General features: G+C 39.1%; 1 protein-coding gene across 1 annotated transcript; it reads left to right on the top strand.

Moving 5' to 3' along the window:
- Positions 1–1,966: 1,966 nt before the first annotated feature.
- LOC139723551 (dnaJ homolog subfamily C member 7-like) lies at positions 1,967–23,111 on the top strand. Its single transcript, XM_071634791.1, has 13 exons — positions 1,967–2,055; positions 5,617–5,705; positions 6,308–6,432; positions 7,977–8,090; positions 11,168–11,242; positions 12,631–12,749; positions 13,344–13,497; positions 14,784–14,948; positions 16,518–16,609; positions 17,464–17,537; positions 19,644–19,790; positions 20,951–21,103; positions 22,474–23,111. The coding sequence occupies exons 1-13, from the start codon at positions 1,967–1,969 to the stop codon at positions 22,590–22,592; spliced, it is 1,515 nt and encodes a 504-aa protein (XP_071490892.1). The 3' UTR covers positions 22,593–23,111.
- The last annotated feature ends 263 nt before the right edge of the window (positions 23,112–23,374 follow it).

The following is a 23,374-nucleotide window of genomic DNA, read 5'->3' on the forward strand; positions in this document are numbered from 1 at the left end:
TTAGTAGAGCACATCATTGAGAGTTTGAGGAAAATCGGACAATCCGTTCAAAAGTTATGAATTTTTGAAGTTTCTGCTCACTCAAGGCTGGATGAGAAGACTACTATAGCTAGTGATGTCACATGAGTACAACGATATAAAGAAAGAATAAAGAAAATTCAACATATTTTCACTTTTCTCGCATAACAAACGAACACCTGACTTCTCTCTTTCAGAAGGCAGGGGGAATAATATTACCCTAACATATGTCAGTAACAAGTCAAAGAAATGTGCACTTTATTCAAAAAATAAAGTTTTGTGAAATTCTCTTTTTATTTTCTTCTATGGTTGTACGCATATGACATCATACACTGTAGTAGTCTTCTCATCCAGCAGTGACTACGCAGATACTTTAAAAATTCATAACTTTTGAACGGATTGTCCGATTTCCCCCAAACTTTCACTTATGTGTTCTACTAATATTGCTGCATTCATTCAATTCACATGTATATAAAGGTGGACTTGACCTTTATGTATATTATAATATATACGTATATATATATATTATATATATATATATATATATATATATATATATATATATATATATATATATTTAATTCAATTCGGCACACGTAGGGCCTACAGAGAGTAGTCCAAAATCATTACCTCGATAAAAGTACTGGAAATTCACATAAAGCTGTTAATACTCCATAAAGAATACAGATGGGAACCCCACCCCCCCCCCCAAAAAAAAAAATAATAATAAAATGAAATAAATAAATAAATAAATAGATGAATAAATAAATAAATCTATAAAAAAAATCGAGAATGCTCTTTCTTCAGCCCCCTCTTATTTTGTCAGTAGCCTTATTCTACTAAATGTTTTCATAAAAAATATTGTTCCATGTTTCGACCAGGACGGCGACGCATAAAAACTTGCATCTACGTCAATCTTCCTCTCATCGGAAAACAGAAATCCTAACGAAAGATGGCAGCAGACCATCTTTTGAGCCCTGTTTTATGAAGAGTTAAAATTGATTGATTTCAACTTTCTATGGCAGCCTGTGTGGTAAGGAAATTTAAAATTGATCATATCTTTTGATAAAACGGGGCTTTTCCTACATCTACGAGAAATCCACAATACATGTACCACTACATAATCTTCGCGATACGGCAAGTTGCGAGGAATGGAATACATTGTACATAGTGTATGTAGTAGGGCATACATGCTTCCAACTTTTTTTTCTGTTCATAATGTACTATCATTGTCCATTCTATCCCACACCAATACCGTCCCCTGTATTTCCGATGAAAGCAGAGCTTGTTTCCCAAGAAGTACAGTGTACCAGCAGAATCTGATTACTATTAGTACAACTGGTACATTGACGTCCATTTACATGCTGGAGCCCGTGTAAATGCAACGGAAGGTGCATGGCCCAGCGGCTGGCTGCATTCGATTTCAACAAGCGTTCGCACGTGTGAGCTCGTATTCCAGAACATTCTTTCTGCTGGAGTTTTATGCCCTACAGAGCAGAAGATACACAGTGGTCATTTATGAGCAATAAAGTTTAAAATAAATACAGTGCGAAGCATGACATGAATTGCGAACGCTGGTGACATGTTATCAGTACGCTGACACGATGAAATAGATGAAAACATAAAAATCAAGGCCGAGCTTTCACCCAGTCTTTGCGATTACTACAGGTACAGCCATTTACTACACTGCCAATGATTTCTGCCAATTTGAATACATAATAGAAGATGTTGATTTTTTTTATCATAAATTTCATTGACTGTATACGATTCTATAAAATCCATGAAATATTGTTCGTAGTTAATTTATTTTATGTATATTAATGGGCGTAATTAATTGCTATAGACATGAATTCTAAAATATCTCTTATTAACTAATTCTAAATTGGCATTTCATTCATGAGAGATCGAGAGTTCTGCAGCAAGCTCCCTTTCTAACTCAACTGCGAAAATGGGTGATCCTATCGAGAATGAAACTGTGGTGGAAAATGCCAAAAGTGAAGATAATGTCGAGGAGAATGGAATGGAAACCGACCAAGAGTAAGAGACCATAATTATATGCTTTCATTGAGTATATTTTAGTCGTTGAATTTTTGTTTGAGAGTGTGGTATTGCTCGTTGATCAAATGGTTGTCGGTTGTGGAACAGTGTGAATTGCATGAGAGGGCTACGTAGAGTCGCCACCGACTTCCATGGACACGGTCACTAACCTGCCGGTGAATGCAGGCAGGGCACGGCGGGCAGGGCGGCGCGCCTAGCTGCCTAGCATGCATGCACAGCACAGCACAACTCCAACTTGCAACAGAACGACAGCTTTGCCACACTACTGACATTGCCACTGCACTGGAAGCCCACTTTTTTTTTACTTCGATTTGATTGTGTTCCTGACATTTGTGTCGTGGCATCTGTGTTGAATCTAGTGTAGAAGTGTGACATGGCTTTATATGAGATGAGAGCCTAGAGGGGTAATTTTTTAGTCATAGAATCTACTCAACTGCTCATGTCATGGCTCAACTAAAAGTTTAAGTCAATTCAATAGAACATTTATTTCCAGATCAATTCGTGTAACAGCAGTAACAATTCAGTAATGACAAACTGGAGGTGACAACTCAGTAAGCACAGCTTGAAGTGAGTGCACCCTTAACATTTGAAAATGTAGTTGAATCTGATTGAAACATAGCTAAAAAGACATTTTTGTTTAAAATACACATATTTACAAGACGAAGTACCGTAGTTATGGGTAAACTCGGCCTAGCGGGTAAAGTCGGCCGCCAGCGCGCACAGTACAATTTTATGTACTGTGCGCGCTGGCGGCCGACTTTACACACTAGGCCGAGTTTACCCATAACTACGGTACAGATACACAAGAGACTAGTTAAAGCTAGTGTGCAGGAGGGAAAACAGATAGGAAGAAGGAAAAAAAGAAAGAAAGAAGTCAAAACAAATATTGGCTGTGGACAAAGCTACAAACAATTATTTACCTTTTAAACTTCCTGACACTTCACAATCACACATTACATTTTGTGTGTGTGTGTGTGTGTGCTACAACAGCCTACACTCTACAGGAAAAGAAGCAGCAATAAATTTAACGTGTTCCTTGTTAAAGGACAAGTTCACCTTCATAGACATGTGGGTTGAGTGAATGCAGCAATATTAGTGGAACACATCAATGAGAGTTTGAGGAAAATCGGACAATCCGTTCAAAAGTTATGAATTTTTGAAGTATCTGCTCAGTCACAGCACAGCTGGATGAGAAGACTACTATAGCTTGTGATGTCATATGAGTACAACTGTATACAATTGTACAGAAAGTATAAAGAAAATTCAAGATATTTTCACTTTTCTCACATAATAAAAGAACACTGGACTTCTCTCTTTCAGAAGTCAGGGGGAATAATATTACCCCTTACATAAGTCAGTAACAAGACAAGGAAATGTGCACTTTATTCAAAAAGTCAAGTTTTGTGAAATTTTCTCTATATTTTCCTTATATCGTTGTATGCATGTGACTTTTTTTTTGTTTTGGTTTTAATGGCGTGTATCACTCATGATTGAGTATTTACGATTGAGTATTTATTGTGACATCATACACTGTAGTAGTCTTCTCCTCCAGCAGTGATTGCACAGATATTTTTTTTAAACTTTTGAACGGATTGTCGGATTTTCCCCAAACTTTCACTGATGTGTTCTACTAACATTGTTGCCTCCACTCAATCCACATGTATTGAAGGTGAACTTGTCCTTTAACTAAACTACAGAGATCACAGCCCAGTCCCTGTAAAAACTAAAACGCGACAGGGCTGTACCACTTGTACCAGGGTGGTGCACAACAACAAAGCGAACACAAAGCGAAAATGCCGATCGTGTTGAGTTTTGATACTTGACATCATTTTTGTTACCTGAAATTCATTACAGACAATCTTCATTAATTAGACTTCATGTCTATGTTATCGATATGGACCTACACAATTTACAACTTACTGAAGAGGAAGATGATATGCAGCTCCAATTGTGTGAACTCCCAATTATTCAAAATGACCATCAGTGAAAGATGATGTACCATTCGCACACGCTGCATGTAATCTTTGTTTTCGGTAAGTTGTTAATTGTGTATGTCAATATTGATAAGATAGACATGAAGTCTAATCAATGAAGATTGTCTTAATAGGTGAGTTTGAGGTGGCAAAAATTATGTCAAAGGCATACAATCGTGGCGAGTGGTTTGTACGGCACGGAGACCAATGCAACACGCTGCCTCCCCCATTCTGTATCAAATGTAGTGACACTGACTGAGAATAGCGCTGGCTCAATGGGTCAGCGAACAACACTCCAGACTACAAGAGTTCTGTGCTACAAATCTCCTGACCCAAAATGGCTGTCGGAGCAAGCCACGAGAGCTTCCGAATGGATGCACACTCTCAGTGCGCATGCACATGAAGAGAGGCCAAAAGAGCCACGCGTCTTCTGGCCTCTCTCCTCCAATCACCGCAGCTCGCGGTCACAATGTTTGTGTTTAATGTGTACACACACACTCACACACACACACACACACACACACACACGTGTTTCAGTCAGTGGCAGCATTGTCCCACACATTTATGGATATAGCACCGAGTCTGGCATTGCGCAATTGCATGCACAAACTTCGGTCGTTCGGAGTTTACGTACCATTAGGGATGACGATCGTCCGACTTCAAGTATCAAAACTCAACGCGATCGGCATTTTCGCTTTGTGTTCGCGTTGTTGTTGTGCACCATCCTGGTACAGCCCTGGCGCGTATTTACAGCAACTGGGCTGTGTATACTGTATACGCTATATATTTCGCGTGGGTTTTATTTTCGCGAATTTCGCGAGTCGGGAGCTATTCGCGAAATTAACAACACGCGAAAATATTACCTTCCAAAATAAATCCCTTGCCTTGATGATACGAACATTTCAGTACTAGTATACCACGTCACTGGCTAAGCTTGTTTACGCACGTCCACGTCTACTTACGAATACCGTAGAGAGCCAATCCATTACGCAAGGGGACCACTCGTCAGAAATCTAGTGCGATGGACTTAACCACTTCAAAAATGTTGAATTCTGACTTACTAGTTCGCAGAGTTTGGTAAGTTTTTTTCATGCAGTGTATAACTAGTATCATTCTTATTTGCTAGTAAGTTGAAAATTCACACTTTCTTTGCCACTTAATATTTTCTCTGGTCCCCCAATCGCGAATTTAACCACTCGCGAAAATGTGTGACAGCGGCAATTCGTGAAAATTTATGTACGCGAAAATTATAGCGTATACAGTAATTAGTTCCTGGTAGACCCTACACGTATAATCAATGTGCGAGGACTGCCAAATCCCATCAGACTACCGTACATCTGTCTCCTTCCTTGAACCTTCACCCTTGACCCTTGATGAGATGCATAACTGTAATCCCTGCAACAGCTCTTTCCCAACTATCTATGCTGGGATGCTCTTCACTTGACAAACTACTTTGTAGCTTCATGAATCTGGTCTATACTCTGAATGAAATGACTCATCCTTCTTCATGGAGCGATATAATGCAGGTGTGGTTCTGTTTTCTTTCTTTTCTCCATATTTGATGCAGCCTCGCTGAAGCCAAGAAGAATGAAGGCAACACGTTTTACAAGAAGAAGGAATACCACCAAGCCATCAAGCTCTATTCTGAGGCTATTAGTAAGTTGAAAACTACCAAAATAAAAACATCATTGAACACTTGTCAAACTTAGATTTAGAGAGGTAATAAGGCCTTGCCAAGGCATGTGCAAGAATCTTCAGGATTGAACGAAGCGGAATGAACGGAAGAAGAAGGTGACAGCCATTTCATTTTCAGAAATAAAGTATATTTTTTAAGGCATGCTATGAATGCCTCTATATAGTTGTTTTGGTTGCATAAAGTTATTTCTCTGATACCTTAACAAACAAAAAGTCCCCTTTCTGACATTTTGTTGTATTGCTGTTTTGTTGTTTTATTGCAGGACTATAGTTTGTTACGTAAGTACATGTAAACACTAGGGGAATAGTTGTGAGAGTTCTCTTCCCTTCTGAAGAAATATAAACTAGCAAGGAGCAGAACTATTCTACAGAGCACATTTTTACCCTAGCATGATAGTTCTGAAAGCAACTGTCTCTGATTCATCAGAATGAACATGGTTAAGGAGAGAAAACACTTGAAAAGATAAAATTAAGTAACTGAAGATGCAGAACATCCTTGTCAGCAGGTAAACCAGCAATCACACCAACAAACCTTTTTTTTTTCTCTCTGTACAATCCAACAGAAATTTTCCCAACATGTGCCAGCTTCTACACGAACCGGGCAGCAGCATACATGATGCTGGACAAGTATGCCGAAGCACTGCAGGACGCCCAGCATTCGGTCAAGTTGGATGACCAGTTGGTCAAGGTCAGAGGCCAGAGGAGCGCTGATGTCAATGATTTGCAAGAATCATATTTGACTTTGTCCCATCATTAGATGATATTTCTTGTCGTTTCTTTTTCCAAACTTGACTCATGGATCATCATGATTCCATTTTGAATTGTCAAGCGCCAGAGATAATGATTTATTCAGATAGAAGCAAATTCAGGAATGTATCAAGAGATTCTGAAGAGCCAAGAAATTTGCTGCATGGGTTTCTGTAGGCATTATCACTGAAAATCCGAATCAGTATAGTTTTATTCAGAGGCACACCCTGCATAAAGATATGTTGCTGCAAGAATATAGTATTTCTTTAATTGTTTCCCTGTTGGCAGTGTGCAGTTTTTCACACATATATTTCATGAAGTAGAAGAGATATTTGACAGGGGGAGAAAGAAAAGTGACTATTTATGTGTATGATATTAAGTATTCTCATAATAAATAAGCATTGCAATGCTGATACTCTTCTGATTTAACCCTATAAAGCCCAAGCTATTTTGCCCCTTCCCAGGCCCAAGGGGGGGGCACATTGTGCCCCCTATATAACTTTGTTATTGTTTGATGTTTCATCGTCATATTTGGCGCATGGGTAGAGCAACTCGTACTCTACATGACCGCATACTTGAAAATTTTCAAGGTCACCCATAGAGGGCGCTATTTACCAAAATATAAAGAAATACATAGGAAATATGCTAAAAACACGATTTTTCTGTATAATTTCTTTATCCCCAGTATATATGTCTTATCATAGACCAATATTTTTCATATTTGCCACAAATGATGTGCAAGTCAAAGCTCATTATTTGTTATGATTGAAATTTCTCAAGGTCACCACATGGGGGCGCTATTCATTACAAAATAAAGAAATACATTATGAGACCTGTGATGTATTTTTTTGGATAAGTACATGCATAGTTATCATATTTCATATTCCCATGATATTGGAATTTTAAGTTTGCAGATTGATAATGTGATAAACAAATGATACTAGAAGTATAATTAGTGTGAAGGAATCAAAATGACACAAAATAGAATGGCAATCTTTGGAAAATATTGTTATTTTCAACTATCTCTATTATATCTATTGTTTTATGCCATTGTCACAGAAAAACAAAGAAAATAATAGGAAAAACATTTCAGGGCCATAATTACTTCATATTTTGCTTCTTCAGCAAATTTCAGCCAAGAAACGCCCATTTCATACATTCATACATATTGTTTATTCGAATTGGAACAGAAAAATACGCAAAATCTGACTGACATGGTTGTCAGTTTATGGTTGCCATGGCAACCAGCAATATCAAATATAGCTAAATTATATATCAAAATGTTCGGAATAAGATTTTAGGAAAAGTCACCAAATTTGGTTAAAATTGGATTAAGGGCGAAGGAGTGGCGAATGAAAATCTGATGGGGGGGGGGGGCACAATGTGCCCTCCCTTGGGCTTTATAGGGTTAATCCTGTTTTTGGTCATAAACCAGTATTTTTAGAGTATGAATTGATTGTATTTCTGGTACCTACATTGGTACAGGGTCACCTACGGGAAGCCAAGTGCCAGCTTGCTCTGGGGTCAGTGGAGGCAGCAATTAGAGCTCTGCAGAGAGTGACTGAAATCGAACCCACCAATAAGCAGGCCCAGTCTGAGGTAAGGGGTGAATGATCCTACCATGACGTCATAGATAGCATCAGCATTGATTCTTTCCATAAACTCCATGTGTGCTATTGTGTAAACCCTCTGGCCTGAACGAAGGTGGTACATTCTTTGTCCATAGTTTGGACAAAACGGTTATTTTGTGTGGGGCGCCAAGTGTCGCATGGCCAATGTCGTTACGAAATGTTCATTTTGTTAACATTTCGTCCACGAAAGGATCATTTCGTCAACGAAGTGACTGATTTCGTAATGACATAGGCCATGTGACACTTGGTGCCCCATACAAAACTACAGTCTTTGTCCATGGTTTAAACCATGGACAAGATTGTACCACCTTCGTGAATTCGGGCCAGTGTGTACTCTGGGAAAACATTGTTTTTCAAAGCCATTTAACCTTTAATTATTATATATGCGGTAGTACGCAAATGCAGTACAGCAAACTTGTTCAAGCTTTACTGTTATACAATGATGTGAGCGCTTTTGGAAAACATTCTGTTTTTCCCTGAGGCATTTAACTTTTTATATAGTGGTATAAGCATTCGTACTGTAAATGCAGTACAGCAAACTTGTGCAAACGTTGCTATGATACAAATTTTATGACAAATCTATCGCTATTTTTCTTGCAAATGGCCAGTATTCAAAATCTGACCCCCAAACAGACTGCAATATGATATTCTTCATCGTGATTATGCATACTAACTTCTTGAAAAGGTCGAGGAGACATGTCTTTGAAGACACAACTGTAACGGAAAATCAGAATTTGCTTCGAAAATCCCTACGAAACATTGCCATTTAGTCACCATGTTGCATAAGCTATGTTAGTGAGGAATGGAAACACATGTTACGCCTTCTACGTACTGTGGCATATTGCAATTTATCGATTGGTTTGTGCGTGGTTGTGTGTTTGAGCAAAATATGCAGTGTTGATAAGCTGGCAGCTTAGCTTGGCAAGGGTGTGTGGCACAGTCAGCGCTGTCCATGCATTGCTGATAAGTGTCGCATTTCTCGATTGAAGCAACATAATTCCACATCTCAGAGGCCCCTCCCCCTGTGGAACGACAGATTTAACACTGCGTTGTGGATTGTGTTTGATAGTCTATCCTAAATTTTCTCAGAGTTCAAAGACCATGTTTGGTAGGGAATACTTCAAAGTAAGAGATAAGTCATACAGTGCGTTGATGACTTGCAGCATTTTCTAATAGGACCATGTTTTGGTAGGCACATTATACTTGCATAGTACTTACACATATATTGCACATACATGGATGCATCAATACATTGTATGCATACATACATTTAAGTACACATTCACATGCATTTATATAATACATGTACATACATAACTGCACTCACATTAGGGATGTGTACCTGTTACCATGGACCTATATAGGTCCATGCTATTACCAACACCCCTGGCAATGAAAAGCAGCATGATAAGATGCACTCATACTTGTATTAATTATATTATTTCATGTACTTATTTAGTTGATTTTTGTTGTGTTTTTCTCTTGTAAATTTATTATCTTTTTTTTTGTCTCTCATTTTTGCTGAAACTACAATGCTAACAAGAACCCATACCTGTGAATTACTTTGTTGCCAGATGTCTTGCCATAGGGCAGAATTGTTGTGTAAGGAATTTAATGAGTTGCATAAATTTAGACTCCTCCTTTGCTCAGTTTTATTTTGTGTCTGTCATTCGGGACTTTCTGCTCTGCAATATAAAAAAGGAAATTTTGCCGCAATCAAGTTTCATGCTCTAGTCAGGGAAGATCAATTGCTGTATGTGTGTTTTTGATTTTGCCTATTGTTGACATGCCACTAGAAAGGACAAATTCTTGCGTATAAAGTAGCAGACAAAGTATGTGTCCATTTTTGTCGAGCCCACCGGAGGTGCGGGGAGACTAAGGGATCGCCTGTGGCGTCTGTCCGTCCGTCGTCCGCCCGTCCATCCGTCCGTCGTCTGTCCGTCCGTCGTCCATCCATCGTCCGTCCGTCCGTCCTACAAAAACTTCAATAACTCTTTACTCTGAGCTTCAATTGCAATCAAACTTCGAGGGAAGAGGGGTCATACAAAGTTTCACATTTTACCATTTATGAAGGTCACCTCAAGGTCAAAGCTCACAGGCAGGGGTCAATGAACTTTAGGGCCCAATGTTAAGTTTTTATGGCGCGTTTCTATTATGACTCGTAACTTTTGATCCATAGGTCCGTTTGTTACCAAACTTGGATGGTAGATGTCCCTTGGGGAGTGGATGGTCACCACAAGGTCAAAGGTCACAGGCAGGGGTCAACAAACTTTTAGAGCCCAATGTTAAGTTTCTATGGTGCGTTTCTATTATGGGTCATTACTTTTGATCCATAACTCCATTTGTGACCAAACTTGGATGGTAGATGTCCCTTGGTGGATGGTCACCACAAGGTCAAAGGTCACAGACAGGGGTCAACAAACTTTTAGAGCCCAATGTTAAGTTTTTACGGCGCGTTTCTATTATGGGTCATAACTTTTGATCCATAACTCCATTTGTGACCAAACTTGATTGGTACATGTAGATGTCCCTTGGGGAGTGGATGGTCACCACAAGGTCAATGGTCACAAGCATGGGTCAACAAACTTTTAGAGCCCAATGTTAAGTTTTTATGGCGCGTTTCTATTATGGGTCATAACTTTTGATCCATAGGTCCGTTTGTTACCAAACTTGTATGGTAGATGTCTCTTGGGGAGTGGATGATCACCACAAGGTCAAAGGTCACAGGCAGGGGACAACGAACTTTAAGGGCTCAATGTTTAGTTTTTATGGCATATTTCTTTTTCGCCATAAATTTTTACTCTTTTATATCTCTTTTTATCTGTTATATCCCATTCGCGTACAATTTCTTGTACGCGAATGGGCGAGACACATTATGGCACTTGCCTTGTTATTTTTACACCGGTATCACATAGCAAGAAAAATGTAAAAATCTTCAATCTGCCTGGCATACCACATTGAATAATACTATTTTAGTTAGTTGTTGTTCATACGATGAAGTGAATTGTCACTATTTTAATGTCTGTGTCTTTGTTCTTATTGCAGATGAGGGCTGCTAAAATTGTGCAAATTCATGATGCAGCTGGAGATAAGGCATTTAATGCTGGTGATTATAGGAAGGTGAGTTTCTTGAAAAACTCAAGGTACGTGTATCTGATAGTCATTGTCAAAGACCCTATAAGAAAGGGCATGTTTGAAAGAGGCTGGGATATACAATGTAATACCCCTTTCATATTGGCCAAAGACACGGCACGTCTTCCGGAGGACGTGCCGTGTTCATACCAGACCACTGTCAATATGAAAGCTTGACTTGGCGTGAACACAGCACGAACAGTGGATGAACACAGCGTGAACTTCGTGCTAGACGCTGCCAATATGAACGGACACGGCATACAACCGGAACCGGAAATCTCTGATGAACACAACTGCGAGCGCGCGCGAGGATGTATACAGTTACACGTGTGTGCTTTGTCAAGGTACAATGGTCGTTTATTTATCGTATTATGCCATAGCAAATTGTTTGCCGACATGCAGAGATATCAAATTTGTAAGAACAGCAAATGAGTAAATAACACACAAAAAAAAGAATAATGAAATATGTGCTGACAACAAAATAATGTAGTTTATGTTTTATTTATGTCTAAACAATTTTTACACTCATTTCACGTGAGAAATTACAAGGCGATTAGGTGCACCTGCTTAGAATTGGGTCAGTCTGCGCGAGTAATTGACATGATTACTGACGACTGCCATCAGTGGCTATACATACACTGTACTGATTGCTGCCAGCTGTAAAATGTATGTATTGTTTTAATGCATGGGAAAAATTTGTGGATTCGGCATTTTGGTGGACTGCCAGACTATCGCTTTCATGAAAAAAAAAGTGCGGGAAGCTGGCGGCAAGTAATCACGGGACCGTGTCCCCTGCAGGTTGCTATGGGAACGTGTGCCGAGTTCGTGCCGTGTTCAAGATCAATATGAAAGGGTACCATGGGCTGTACCTCGTGTTTACATAAGGATTTGGGAGGTCAGTCACGCCGTGTTCATCCCAGACGCGAGTCTGGCGTGACATCCGAGGATGCCAATATGAAAGGGGTATAACACTGTATTCCCCACACATTGGTGATGTTTGTAGCAGTGCCATGGATGTTTGAATAAGAATATAAACATCCAGATGATAAATCTGTCACATACATGTAGATTACGGCATAAGAGCAACTGACTGCAGTCGTAGCTGTCATTGTGATACATGCTTTACTGGCACCAAGCATATAAAGAGATACAATTTATAAACATTTTGCTTGAGCTCATACATTGGATATCAGATGAGGACACATTTCTTTCCTCTGTATACATTTGTGTGAATGTGCCTCTGTTTTGATAAGTGATTGTGTGTATTTGTAGGTCTAGTAGCTTTTGTTTTTGTTGTATTTTTTGTCAATACAGAAGGGCATGCACCTGACTATCCTTCCTTCTATATTCACCAATTTTTTTCCCCCCTTGGACAGGTTGTATTTGATATGGAGAGGGCTATAGACCATTCACCAGCCTGTGTAAGGTTCAAGGTGCGGCGAGCTGAAGCCCTGCTGAAGCTGCGACGTTTTTCGGAGGCGCAAGAGGCTGTTAAGTGAGTAGCGATGTGGGAGAAATGTCTATATGTGTCTTGACAGATTTTGAATGAGTTGCTTGCTCTCTGTACAAATGTACAGTGTACCTGTAAAATTGCAAGTGCTGATCTCCATTTTGACAAACATGGCAAAAAAAAAAGTTTTAAGGGAACTAGTGGAAATCAAAACTGTATTTGTCAGTGAGGTTATGTTATTTACAAGACTGCCCATAACTTAATTAAATGAAATCATCTTGATTGAACTCTGCAGTCAGACTTTTAAAGGCCTAGAAAAATCATGGTGGTGGTTTAATTAGGGACCCAAAACTTATTCGGGATGGGTTGGGTTTTTTTTTTTCACCTCAGTGATATAATAGTTGTTACAATTCCTGTGAATAATATGATACATATGTTTGCCCTCACTCAAATATCTATTTAGTGCAGTGAAAAAAACAAACAAACAAGCAAGTGCATTGACTCAAAAAAAGAATCTATTATAACATTCAACGTGATATAGTAATTGAATGTGGCCATAGCAGCTGGTACACTGTAAGTTGAATTCTTCCAAATATTAAAACTAACTTTACTCGTCAAACTCTCGCTTTCACCATGCAGCGCTGTACTAGTAAAAGACCCTCGTGACCCAGACGCCCTCTACGTGCGAGGACTGAGTCTGTACTATCAGGACAACATCGACAAGGCCCAGCAACATTTCCAGCACGTCCTTAGGTTGTCGCCGGACTACACCAAAGCCAAATTAGCATTCAAGGTAATGCCTTCAAATTCAATTGGGTTATTTCTGCCATGCAGCTTTGTACAGGTTAAATTTCCGCTTGTGGCAAGCACACTATGAGAATGACGTATGTGGACATCGATAAGCTTTAGGACTTTGCTCTGACTTTAACATCTTGGAAAATGTTTGTTTCACAACTTTTTCCCAGGAGTCAATATTTTTAAAAATGAAGGTGGTATGATGTTTGCAATGTCTGTTGCTTGTAACAATCCTTGGGTGCTGCCTCATATCACGACCAAAGCGAGAATATTCAAGGCTACTTAAAGTGATCACGGTGGCCCTGATGGCATTAGTTTAGCTTTCATTAGCTCATCTTAACCAAGTGCTCAAGTTTTTTTGTTTTTTTTTGTAAGGGTGTTATATCCTTTGTTTTTTATGTTCTTCATAAATGTAGTCTGATCAGACTTAGCAGGAATCAACCTTGTGTTGTAGGGAATGCAGAGTTATCCTAGTGATACATGTGGACCAAAAGGGTGAATGAGGGCCAGGTCACTGCAAACTTCAATCCCCATATCTCTATCCAGTAGAACAAGTGAAATGTATGACATGTGTACTTCCTCTCATATAGAGACTCCAACTATCTTCATTTGATGGGAGATTTCCTGCTTAAAAGCCATGTTCACAAAATCTTCTGCTGTCCCAGTTGTTTGAATTTCTCTCAATCTAGCTGTGCGTCTCCTGCCTAGAACATTATCTTTCTCCCACCCAACTTCAGTTTTGTCACATGTATTGAAACTAAGATACTATTGGAGAACATCTACAATCCACAAGCCATGGGCCCTGGCAGCAAGTGACGAGCCTGGCTCCCTTGATGTGCTCTATGTGTACATGCTATTGTGTGCATGTCTCCAGTTTGCCAGAGGGTCCAGGTAGGGGAATCTCAAGGTTTGCAGAGATGCGTGGGGTTGTCTGAGATCTCTGCTTATACATGAAGGTGCAGAATAATACCTTGTAATAATTAAAGAGGTCCCATAAGAGGTGGGTGACACGACATTCACTCCTGCGACACTTGCTCTGGTTTTATTTTCTCCAAGGACCTAGGGTTATGGTTTGTGTTGTGATAAGGCTTTAGGTTTAATTTGATGTGGGGGACTAGGGATAGGGTTAGGGCTATGTTTGTGGGTAGAATATATGTTTGGCTTGGTTGCGGATATTTCATGGAAGCAATTGTTGTAGGGGCGAACGTCATTAAACCGTAAGAGGGAAATGCGTATAGCCAGCTTTCACACTAATATCTTTGATCTCGACTGGAATTATCACAGAAATGCAAACAGATGAAGGCAAAGAAGGACGAGGGGAACTCACTTTTCAAGGAGGGCAAGCTAAAAGAGGCCTACGACTCCTACACCGAGGCGCTCTCAATAGACCCCCACAACGTCTACACCAACGCCAAGCTGTACTGCAACAGAGCGGTAGTCTGCTCCAAGGTATGGCAGAGTCCCCAAGTCTCCCTGATTCTCCGGGAGGCTACCTTAAAGAACAAATCCATCTTTGATATTATACATGTGGATGAAGAGAATGCAGTAATTTTAGTGGAATACATCTGCGAAAGTTTGAGGAAAATCAGACAATTTGTTCAAAAGTTGTGAATTTTTGAAGTTTCAGTGCCACCTCTGCTGAATCAGAAGGCTGCTACAGCTTGTGATGTTACATGTGTAGGACGATGTAAAGAAAATGTAAAGACAATTCATCATATTTTTTTCTTGTCTTGCATAATAAAAGAGCACTTGACTTGCCTCTTTCAGAAGGCATGAAGAATGATATTACCCCTTAACATATGTGAATAACAAGTAATATAATACTAACGTAACATGACGCAAAAGTTGACATTTTGTGGAATCTCTTTATATTTTCCTTATATCGTTCTACAAATGTGACATCATAAACTGTAGTAGTCTTCTCATCCAGCAGAGACTATGCAGAAACTTCATAACTTTGAACGGTTTGTCCATTTTGCCTCAAACTTCAGTGATGTGTTCTACTAGTATTGCTGCATTCACTCAATCCACTTGTACATTAAGGTGAAATTGTCTTTTAAAACTTTGATATCACATCATGTCAGATAGGAGAATATGAATGTCTCCCTCATTCTGGAATCATATTCGCCCATAGAGTTGTATGTAATACACAAGTATTCCCCTGACTGCTCTGTGGAATATCCTTGATTTCCCTGGCAGCCCTGGTATTGAATTCCTTTGATGGTGTTCCATGCTATGTTGTTTGATCCAATCTTGTCCTTGCTCATCTGTTGATATTTCCTTCTAATGCCCTTATAAAGTCAAGTGAGGATTTAGTTGTGATTTCAATTGAGAATGAAACATAGAAAGTGCCAGTGCAGTCAATCTTCTGCCAGCAGAATCAACCCACACCTGCTAAAGAACTGTCAGTTCTCTCTGAATTGAATAGGCTTCTGCCGAAGTACTATGCGACTTACATGATGTAACTAAGCCACATTGTACCATCTTTGTCTGAAATTTGGGCGTCATTGTTTCACACGTTAGCTTCAGACTTGTTGTCATTATATCTTCATCTTTTATGACTCAATGTCTGGCAAACTTGATGCAGTCTGCATTTTAAGACTAAAAAATTATGTGCTTTTAGCTGCTGGTCATGAAGAATTTGATTTACAATGGACCAGCAACAGTGGAAACAGCTTCTCAATACAAATTGTATATTTGGCTGCTCTGCACATTGGATGAACCAGTGGAATCATTTCTTTGAGTATGTTTCTTTGTGTGCGTGTGTGTGCAGGGAATAATTTTCCTGGTATTGCATTGCAGTTTGCCATGCATTATCTTTTGAGTAGCAGTTTTCTTCCATAGAAGTGTGCAGGAAACCATTTGAACTCCATTCATCAGCTGTAATTCCTAATCCAATTTGAGTTGGAAAATCATTTTCTGTCTTTTGTTTTCTGTATGAATAGGGTTAGATTCTCCTCTGGATAGTCAAAACTGTTTGTGCTTACTATTCTCTCATTGGTGTGTTTTGCTCCACAGCTGAACAAGCTGGAAGAGGCCGTGGAGGACTGTAATAAGGCAATTGAACTAGACCAGAACTACCTGAAGGCATATTTAAGGAGAGCAAAGTGGTAAGGAAGAACTCGCAGTGAATGAATTGAACTTCATGTGACAAAAATAAAGTGCACCTTAGGCACATTGCTGACATTTTATGTCAAAAACTTTCCCACAAAGTCTGTTTACGCAATGAAATGACTACTTGTCTGGAAGTATCTGAATCGTGACATTGTTACACTTTGTGTTTTTTCATGAAATGTGGATCCTGGAAAAAAAAAACAAAAAAAAACACCACGGTCTAAGTTGAATTCACTGTGACACCAAAGGGACTGGTTCATTTGAATATCGACTCGATGTATCTATGGCGTGACTTGCCATTGGTTAGATTTCCAATTTGTGATATTCATTGTTTTTGTTATACTTATGGTTGTGAAAGATAATAGTGACTTCTTGCATAGGAGTATCAGTGATACGATGACACTGTATTCTCTGTAACAAAAAATGTGTAGATTGTGTGTCGTTTATGCACTATTATAGAATAATATACCTTCCATATGTGTACCATTTGCACCTTCTTCCCCATTCAAGTCTGTTTACATCACTGCACCTTTTTTTTTGGAATAATTTTAAAAGTAGAAATTTTCGTGGTGTAGAAATTTTCATTCATTCATGTGAGAAGATATTAGCACAAGAATAAAAGCATGTCAATATTTCTGCTTGCAGTATGTGATGAATTTCATCTCTGATTATGAAGAATTAAAAACATGAAATTCATTTTACCCACCTCAATGGAGAAATTACACCGAAATTTCCACATGTACGGTATCATGAAAAGAATTTGGTCTGGTGCATTTTAAATCTTCAAGATTATAGATTTTTAACTTCATATGATAACCACAATGTACCCAACTGTGACTTCCCTCCACAGCTACATGGATTCTGAGAAGTATGATGAAGCAGTGAGAGACTATGACAAAATATTCCAAATGGACAGGACTAAAGGTGAGGCTTCCTTCAGTATGAAAGGTCATATATCCCTTTTTGCAAAAGTTATGAAATTTTGCATGGTTTCAGAATAATGTCTCCAAATGTCATGCATCAAATCTTACAGTAATACACCCCATTGGAAAAAAAAAAAATCAACCGTATGTCACGTAAGAATAAACCTCCCTCATATCCTGAGAATAATGTTTGGAATTTTTAGTTGGTCAGACTGAATTCACTGGAAATCTGTAGTATTTATTCCCTCTCCATCATAAAGAAGGTTTAAAGGGCAAGTTCACCTTCATAGACATGTGGGTTGAGTGAATGCAGCAATATTAGTAGAACACATCAGTGAGAGTTTGAGCAAAATCGGACAATCTTTTAAAAAGTTATGAATTTTTGAAGATTCTGCTCAGTCATGGCTGGATGAAAAGACTACTACAGCTTGTGATGTCACATGAGTACAATGATATAAAGAAAGAATAAAGAAAATTCAATATATTTCCATTTTTCTCACATCAACAAAAGAACACTCGACTTCTCTCTTTCAGAAGGCAGGGGGAATAATATTACCCTTAACATACGTCAGTAGCAAGTTGAAGAAATGTGCACTTTATTAAAAATGTAAAGTTTTGTGAAATTCTCTTTTTATTTTCCTTGTATAGTTGTACGCATGTGACATCATACACTGTAGTAGTCTTCTCTTCCAGCAGTGACTGCGCAGATACTTAAAATATTCGTAACTTTTGAACGTATTGTCCAATTTTCCTCAAACTTTCACTGATGTGTTCTGCTAATATTGCTGCATCCTCTCAATCCTTATGTATATGAAGATGGACTTTAAATTCTATTCCAACTAATGAAAGGAGTCTATTGTTGATTTTGGAATATGTAAGACAGTTACATGTTTCTCTTTGTGCAAATTCTACTCCTGTGTGGCATATTTTGTTGAGCCTTCAGACTAGGATGTACGTGAATGTAATAGCCTTTGTATTCAAAGGGGTTATTTATTGCATGTAAAATGCAAAGAGAGAGAGAGAGAAAGTTCATTGCTTAAAATCAGTTGTGAGATCGTAATTGAGCAAATCCCCCCTCCCCCCTACTGTCAAGAATTATCTTTCATTTTCTTCCAGTGATTTGATTCCCCATAATACTCCAGCAAAATTTCCATTCATTTGGAGAAATCTAAGATTGATTGATGGTTGAAACAAGCTGTAAATTGGATAAATCGGGAGAATTGCCTGTCACAATGGTTGAAACAAGCTGTTAACAGGCCCGGCGATACGGTGCAATTAACTCACTGATAAGAGGCCAAAGCTTTTGAATTTGTAATTAGTAGTTAGGTGAAAGTCAGAGCAAAAAGACAACCAAATTTAGGAGAAAACACTGGACATACAAAACTAGATCATCCTCCTGCGCGTGCGTTCTCTACTGGTCAGCGCACGCTTAGCCAATCAGCGGTGTCAGGTTCGACGCACGGCGACAGGGTTCGGTTTTGGTCCACAGGGTGGTGTGAGTGGGCGAGAGAGGAACCCTGCAATGTGCTTCAACTGTTTCATGCAGCATGAAAACCGCTACATCGGACTGCGTACTGTTTACACTATGGATTTTACGTGGGTCAAAAATGGCAGTGGTCTCGGTTTTTTCCCATCATGACCATGTGCCAAATAGTACAGAAAAAATATTTGGAACACAGTATGGATATACTACCACAAGTCATATAAAAGTTTCATTTGGGGGCAATAAAGAAAAATGTGAAAATTAACACTTTTTTTAGAGACCAAATTTTCTTTTTTGGAAGCTAAATTTCGACATTATTTTCACAGGTTTATCCTCAATAAGATCCAAACTAACTAACATTGCTAGTTAGAGAATAGTTTCTCCTTCAATTTGCTGTATAGATTTTATCATTTGATGGCTTCTAAGGCGAGATATTGCAATTGTCCTGTAACACTTCCCCAGCAGTTTTGCGTACACAAGCTGTTTACTCTATGCAAATGAGGCTTTGAGGTCATGTGCTTTGGCCAAGCTAATTGCATTGTATCGCCACGCCTGTTGATTGGATAAATCGGGAGTATTGCCTATTACGACCTCGTTGTCTTTATATCTTGGTTTGAAAACCAGAAAACAAGAGATTACTGCATGAAGCGAAGCTGGAACAGAAGAAGAGCAAGAGGAAAGACTACTACAAGACGCTGGGCCTGCAGAAGAGCGCCACCGATGACGAGATCAAGAAAGCCTACAGGAAACACGCTCTGCTCCACCATCCGGGTATGTAGTAGCTTCCCACACACCTCCACCGTCTCAAGCAGATGCCAAAGTTGCTTACTATCAACTTGATACAGTTATAATATATCTGATTCAAGCAAATGTGTCCATCCTCTTATGAAGGACAAGATTTAACATTTCTTGATTTTACTGTTCACTTTTGTGTAAGCATATCAGGAGCTATTGCAGTGCAAAAAAAAAAATGTATGAGCAAAGGATCTGTGCTTTGTAAATTGATATATTATTAGCTCAAATTATCTAATGGTATGCATATGGATATAAAATTTAAAGGTGATTAGGAGAAAGTAAAGAATGTCAGAGCTATAATAAAATGATGAATGGGAGGAGAAAAGAATGAGAATGGGATGAAGGATGTAGGGAATGAGAATAAGAGACAAAATAGCACATTTTTTAGTTGGTACCCAAGGTATCACATACTGCATCATTACCTCCGGCAAGGAAGGAGGTTATGCTTTCATTGTTGTTTGTTTGTTTGTTTGTTTGTTTGTTTGTTTGTTTGTTTGTTTGTTTGTTTGTTTGTTTGTTTGTTTGTTTGTTTGTTTGTTTGTTTGTCTCTTCCAAAATAAATCAAAAAGTTGTGAATGGATTTGAATGAAACTTGGAGGAAAAGTTGATAGTGACAAAAGGAACAGATAATTAAATGTTGGTAGTGATCCAGAATTGGTATGGATTTTTGAAGGATTTTAACAAAATCTTTTGGCAGATGGGTTCAATGGACTTGGGTTCAAGCTGCGTGTATTTGAGGTTTGCATACACTGTACCTCAATACCTTCAGATCTGAACTGAAGACCTATCTTTTCCAGCAACTTTGTGAGTGATGTGTTGCACATTGTGGGAGCAGGGTACCTCACAATGATTGTACTGATAAATGGTGCCATATAAATGCTGTTTCATCATCATCATCATCATCATATGCGCTCTGAAGCGCGTGCTGTGCTTGGGCGAGGCACTGCGTAGCTGGAAGCTGATCACGTAAACAAGAAAAGGCTTCTAAATTAGGATATTGGGTGATTTTCAGCATGCGTGCACTAGTATGCCTATAGGTGGAAATGGGCTGCTTGGTGGAGATCTGCGCTCTGTGAGTTCTTTTCTAGTTCGAAATTTCTCCAGTAATTACGTCCGTCTGTCCTCTTCTGCCGTAGATCGTCACTCCAGCAAGACGGCGGAGGAGCAGAAGCAGGAGGAGCTCAAATTCAAGGAGGTCAGCGAGGCATACAGCGTCCTCTCCGACGCCAAGAAGAAGCGGATGTATGACAGCGGCCAGGATCTAGACGACATGGATGGATTCTCTGGTGGTAAGGGAACGAACAAAGATTTCTATGTGCATCATGTTAAAGGGACTGTACAGTACTGGTGTGATTTGATTTGATTTATTTATTTCAACATGGTAAAAAGCATGCAATCAGCTTTGAAGCTGCATAAGAATTTGAGGTTGAGGTGAGGATTCAGGTTTATAATATTTTTTGGTGAGATAATGAGAAATCTCTATGGAAATATGAAAGAGCATGTGATTTCAAGGAGAATTTTTTGGCCTTCAAATGACTGAGATATCCAAAAAAGCGATCCTAATAAAATTGACAGGCCACAACTTTTATTAGGATCCCTTTATTTTACCTTGTTTTTACATATCTCAGTTATTACAAAACCAATTTTCATCAAATGAACTTTTGATTCCCCTGAGAATTTTATGCTCTTAAACATTTCATAGAGTGGTTTCTAAATATCTCGCAAAACTTTACAAGCTGAATCCTCACCTCAACCAGTACTATACAGTCTCTTTAAAACTAAGACATAGTTCTGGGAAGGACTTAAAAATTCATCTTCCACCATTTGAAAGTTGCTTCCAATATATCGGAAAGCTCTCCTAAGAAACTTGTCTACCTAATGCAATTTGCTGAGATAAAGAGTTTTTGTTTTGGGGTTGTTTTTTTTAGTAATTTTGAGCAAAAAATGTGAAGTGATAAACCAACTTTAATTCCTAACGTACCCTCCCCGTTCAGTAGTGGGTATGTAGAATGGTGCTAGTACGGTGATGATCGAAGCCTGTCCATGCAGTGGCATGGAATGGCATGCAGACTTGGGCACAGTGGATACCGCTGTGGCCTGATATATTGTAATCAGTGTATCTGATTGTTAAAAAAAAAGATCATGTAGCAACCATAATCAGGTAAACTCTGAGGTCGTAGTACTTCGGACAGATCTTTTTGGCGAATGTTTCGCATTTGGCCAACTCCTTCTCCAGGTTCTTTACTTCCGCAGCTTGGTTGGGGGTCGTAATTTCTCCTGACTTACTTGCGGAAATATCAGTCCTAATTTGTAAACATGTTTATGGTTTTTTTGCCTCCATTATTTTTAATGTGAACACCTTGAGATGTCAGTAAGAAAGGAATAATTACGTCACTATTTTTTAAACTGAGACAGTTGTAAATGTACCTGCTCAATTCAGACTGAAGCAAGAACTTGCACTTACAACAAGTTCACTCAGTGAGGAAATGTACACACATACCAAAGAAATGTTTGGGACAGATGAGCAGTACACTTTCACATCAGTGGAAGAGAATATACTTATAAGATCTCACCCTTAGGAATATGTATCAACTTTGCATTGGGTGAGAATAGTTTGAATGTGAACTCACTCGCATCCAACGGCCCTCTCCTTCCACAGCTGGCTTTGACCCGAACCAGATCTTCCAGACCTTCTTTGGCGGCGGCGGGGGCCCCTTCACTTTCAACATGGGGGGAGGTGGAGGGGGATTCCCCGGTGGCTACCACTTCCAATTCTGAGGTGGTTCAAAAGACACACCCACCGACAATATTCATGTGGACGACTAGGTGTGTGGGCATTTGTGTGCCCAACACATCAGAGAGTAAAAGCAATGAACCTTCTCTAGGCATCCGTGTCTCCGCATTGTCATAATGCATGGCCACAGAGGATGTTGACGGGATATCGTGTTGATGCGACTGGCCTCTCAGATGCAAGCAGAAGCGACACACTGCTTTGATATAGCAGAGGGGAGAATGATCGAATGAGCTGCTCAAAGGGAAGAGAGAGAATGAATACAACTGGTATTCAGAATTGTGAGGAAGCAATGCACAAATCAACAAACTTTGTGAATTGTGTATCTTCTGTAGTTTTTATATTTTACCATTTTGATCGATTTTTAACTTCATTGATTCATGTAATAGATTTTTCATAATTTTTGGGTGGTCCTGCAGACATGATGGTAATACTTGCGGGACTAACAAGCTCATGCTTTCTGGTTATGTGGAGTGATCGGACTTCATTCAAGTCATGCCAGGATTTCTAGGTGATTTTTAGAAGCATTTTGTGTAAAATCTACAATGAGGGGTCTAAAAACATGTGACTCCAAGGATTCAGCAAATGAGCTGATGTAGAAAACATGACAGCACTGCGAGAAAACTTGAACCGTATTAAAATCTGTATTTAGTTCCATTCAGGCTGTTGAAATTCAAGAGATTTTAAATCACGAACAGACATGGTTTGTATTAGAATGAGACTATGGTTACATGTGTCATAAACATGGTATTGTAATTTCTTTACTATT

Source organism: Diadema antillarum, unplaced genomic scaffold, assembly GCF_040938485.1.
Source record: "Diadema antillarum isolate AM-2024a unplaced genomic scaffold, OU_Dant_1.0 scf00000192, whole genome shotgun sequence".
Classification (NCBI taxonomy): domain Eukaryota; kingdom Metazoa; phylum Echinodermata; class Echinoidea; order Diadematoida; family Diadematidae; genus Diadema; species Diadema antillarum.